The 4,550-nt window shown below is 42.4% G+C and overlaps 1 protein-coding gene across 1 annotated transcript in view; it reads right to left on the bottom strand.

The window, feature by feature from the left end:
- Window positions 1-4,550, bottom strand: part of LOC106812884 (sn1-specific diacylglycerol lipase beta-like) — a 21,895-nt gene that overhangs the window by 7,816 nt on the left and 9,529 nt on the right. The window contains exons 4-7 of the mRNA XM_014816882.1: window positions 4,220-4,486; window positions 3,716-3,854; window positions 2,679-2,769; window positions 492-970 (exon numbers count right to left, since the gene is read on the bottom strand). Of these exons, the coding sequence (XP_014672368.1) occupies window positions 492-970; window positions 2,679-2,769; window positions 3,716-3,854; window positions 4,220-4,486 (976 nt within the window). The remainder of the gene's footprint in view (window positions 1-491; window positions 971-2,678; window positions 2,770-3,715; window positions 3,855-4,219; window positions 4,487-4,550) is intronic.

The following is a 4,550-nucleotide window of genomic DNA, read 5'->3' on the forward strand; positions in this document are numbered from 1 at the left end:
ATGGGGTGAGGGGGAGAAGGTGAGAGGGTGAGAGGCGAGGAGGAAGAGGGATGAAATTTGACTGAAATTTTGAGCAAGGATATGGTGGCAAGGGATACTGGTTAATAAATGTCCTCCGTTAAACCCCAACTCACAGACAGGTCTAAAAAAACAGTATGTACTGATTACTAAAACTCTGAATATTCACATTTCAGCTTTTCAAAAAACAATTACCACAAACCCTACTACATGCTAGCATCTAAATAAATAACTATTGCTAAATTCTACCAGCCATGTCATGCCCGAAGCAAATTAGGTAAATGCATGTGGTACTCTGAATATTCACATTTCAGCTTTTCAAAAAACAATTACCACAAACGCTACACTGGCTATTCACATTGGCTAGCATCTAAATAAATAACCATTGCAAATTCCACCAGTCATGTCCCGCACAAAGCAAATTACATGAATATAGTCATGAATATTAGTCATGACGACGAAGGAGCACCAACCTGATTTTCCCCCACAGCCGGAACCATCCCATGACGGGGTGCATGTACGCGTACAGCGGCCATCCGTAAACTCCGAGCGCAAACTTCACAAAGTGCGTCGCGTTTCGCACGTTCATCCACTCCTTGGGCGCCGTCGACGCTCCCGGCCTCACGTCAACCCCTGAAGCGCCCTCTGCGGCGACGGCGGCGCCCTCTGGTGCGGCACCAGCGGACGTGGACGCGGAGAGCCCCACGTCGACCCCTGAAGCGGCGACGGCGGCGCCCTCTGGGGACGTGGACGCGGAGAGCCCGGCGTCGGTGCCGCCATCTTGGATCTGTGCGGGGTCGCCGCGCAGGGGTCGCTGGACGCTCGGCTCGCTGCGGGAGGCGGCGGCGGCGGTTCTCTTCGCCTGGATCGTGTTCCAGCGCTTCTGTTTCTCCTGCTGGATCTGCAGGAGGACGAGGCCGGCAGCGATGTCGGACGGCACGAGGTCGACACCCTGCAGCGCAAATATTTAAAGTGATTACGTCACCGTAAATAGTAAAACTAAAAAAAAATATTTCCACTTTTTCACAAAATATAAGTAATTCTGTTCACTTTTTATGGTTAAATTGCTGCATTATACTTCCTATTTTACTATATTGTTCGATGTAAACATACACTCGTGACTCATACATAGCCCATAGCAAGCAATTATTGTCAGGATAATAATATCGAATCGTCCAGATTTTTTGGACTTTTAACTAGTTGAGAAACAATCTTATCAGGTAAGAATTTGACGATACATTTATTCCCGTTAGTACTTACTTTTAATTTTCACAAATATCACCATGGAAAATTCGTGACGTAGTCAATTTAATACGAATGAAATGTGCTCACAATGCAATGGTCACAACAAATCGGACAACTGGATATGCTGCGACAAGTGTGAACAATGGCTTCACTGTAATTGCAATGGTATTTCTAAAGAAGAGGCTCAATGTCTACCTGCTTTTTACTGTCCGCTGGTGTTATAATAATTATAATTAAACCTAAAATGAAAGCAAAGAAAGGATGGAAAAGGAGATTTTTATGAATTTTTGCTTAGGTCTTGCGTCCGGTCATCCATTACAAAGCTCAGCACAGATTCCCAAATCAATGTCATGATTAGACCACGTACACCCCCTTTCAAATCGTTGATTTTACTGGATTTTACTATTGCTTCAAAAGTTACAAAAACACACTTTTAAAATAAAATACCTAAAGGTAAGTAATATTATGGCAAAAACTTATTGTTTATTGTTTTATACTGAAAAAATATAGTTGGGTTCACATAAGAAATATATGACCGGACGCATAGCCTGGGAGCTGGGCGTCCGGTAACCGGACGCGTAGCCACGGCCAATTTAATATCGGCTACAAACTCAATAAACTGGAATCTCGAAAATTACTGCTTACTCAAACTTATCCTCATTAATAGATATTAGCATAATTATACAAATTTCAGCTTAATTACGTATTATATTACATGCCCTAACGACGTGCAGATTTATACGCATAAATATCGAGTCACGCGGAGCCACTGTGGCTGAGAGGGTCTATGTCCCCCAGGGTACTGCCGGAACGTACCCTGGGTATGGTCCGGTATACCAGAACGTACCCTGGTACTATCTAATATGCCGGACCGTACCTCGCCAAGTCCACTAACGAGTCTAGGGAGTCGCCTACGCCTACCCCCTAACCATATCAGATAGTTACCAGGGTACGTTCCGGTATACCAGGCCGTACCCAAGGTACGTTCCGGCAGTACCCTGGGGAACATAGACCCTATAAGCGCCACTGTGTGAATGTTACTCGATCCGCATAAAAGCACGGACCGTTTTTCTCAATGTAAACATCAGAAGGCAAGGTTCAAACAATGAAGATTTTGCGTTGGATCTAACTGATCAAAATATATATATGCACGAAATGTTTGCATCCGACACTAATTTGAGTAGATAAATAGTGGATTTCAGGGGAAAGTAGCTTCAATACATAGTCTCCCTAAAAAAAGTAGTTGCCAAGAAACTAGGAGTAACTTGCTATAATTCATGGCATGTCTCAGTGAGGAGTATAAATACATTGTTTACAATTTGCACTTGGCTTGAAAATATTTTCACTGCATGCGTTCTTGCTGAAGTGTGAAATTATCAGCGAGTATTCACCGGTGTAAAAGCAAGACCTCCTACCTCAAAAAACGTCGCAAACAACTTCGCAATGTCCGAGAATGCAGCTTTGCTGTGCTCGTCATTGCCAGCGCAGCAGCAGAGCAGACGACATCTGTTAATCGCAAGGTCACAGGGGTCGTTAGATTACGTGCAGGATTACGCATTACATAATTTTGTTAATGTTAATTTTGTAACTTTATATTAGTATTATTCCAAACCCTTTGTTCCGTTACTCTCATAACGTACACATATACTAAATTATGTTTACAGTATTACGCAAGAATATTCTATTAGAACACGTTTACTTTATTATTTTTTCTACTCCAATGACAGTTGCCCGCGTACTTTATCATTTTTGCAGGCGATGGCTGACTAGATGACCGTATGGTCTTTTCGTCATCTCTTCTCTGTATTGTTTATTATTCACTTTGTTAAAATTCTCGTACTTACTAATATTGAAAGCGATAAATAAAACTGTTATATACCTTATATCTTATATGTAAAAGGCAGAATCTGCGTTCCTTTGCAACCGAAATGCCGATAATACCTCAAGATAGTTGCCGGTTATTGTGATGTAGAACTTTTAGCGAGCGTTTATGACCGCAAGATTATGAGTGCTCAATTTCCCTGGTACACTATAATCAACTTCTGAGCTCAGCCAAATGTTTGAATATCAGATCTTGCAAGGAGGTACAACCGTAGAGGCATTATATATACCTAACGCTAAGCCTTACCCTCACTTTAAACCCTAACCCTAGCAATTACTAATGATGAAAAAGTAATAGAATCTCCGGTAACTTGATGATACACTATACACAGTAGTGACACCTGGTGATGAGAACCGTATTTACTCGTGTATAATACACATTCATGCATAAGTCGCACCCATAATTTTGTCTTGAAAAATTGGTATAAACATTGGTACATGAACAAGATTTCTTAGCCTCGTGTATAAGTCGTATACCCCTGTTTTTTTTTTATTGAAGTTGTGTACAAAAAAGTGCAACTTATACACGAGTAAATACTGTATAATCGCATCACTGTGTAAACCTGCATACCTCGTTTCCCAGACCTTTGCAGCCTCATGACGATACAGATGCTCACTAGATTGGCTCACACAGCTTGAACTGCGTGACCTTGGACGGGGTGGATTCAAGGACATTGCCCCGAGAGGGTCAAATATTATCGCCATTACAACTGTAACACAAGACGAGCCAGGTCACGGCTGGCATATTAGTAGCGAGCAGTGCTTTTAGTCAGTAGCACCACAAAAACTGTACACTGATCGAAAATGCAATTTTCAGTGAAGACTTCTTGGTGGTAAAGTCTTTGTAGTATTAGGTATAGTGAGCTACAAGAACCACCAAGCTGCTTCTTCACTGCCTGCTACATTGCAAAAAATTGCATGTTCAAACTAAGGAAAGATTAACAAGGTAATTATTTTTTGCTATTTCACATTTGCTTACATTAACAAGACACTTCTCTACTACACACATCGAAAAGCGATAGGTGATGACAACAAAACTCAAATCTAGGAAACGAAAAATGAAAAGATGGCCGACCTAGGAAGATCAGCACAAGGCAGAGACTGGAGATGGCCGTTGCCTTGATGATCTTCACTACAGGCCGCTCGCAGCCGATCGACTCGTCAAATGCCCAGTACACTCCGATGATGCTCCATGCGATCTCGGGCACGAAGAGTAGCATACGAACGTAGAGCAGTGGCGCCACACGGTGACGGGTCCAGGAGCTCGTGATTGTGCCGCGCGCACTCGAGTATGCCAGCGCCAAGCACAGCAAAATCACCAGTGGGTTGAGAATAATTGTGCCTGCAAGGAAGAGAAGCGGTGTAACAAATTAACCACATCGTATTAAAAATATATATTATACTAT

This window comes from Priapulus caudatus, unplaced genomic scaffold, assembly GCF_000485595.1.
Source record: "Priapulus caudatus unplaced genomic scaffold, Priapulus_caudatus-5.0.1 Scaffold697, whole genome shotgun sequence".
In the NCBI taxonomy this organism is placed as follows: Eukaryota; Metazoa; Priapulida; class Priapulimorpha; order Priapulimorphida; family Priapulidae; genus Priapulus; species Priapulus caudatus.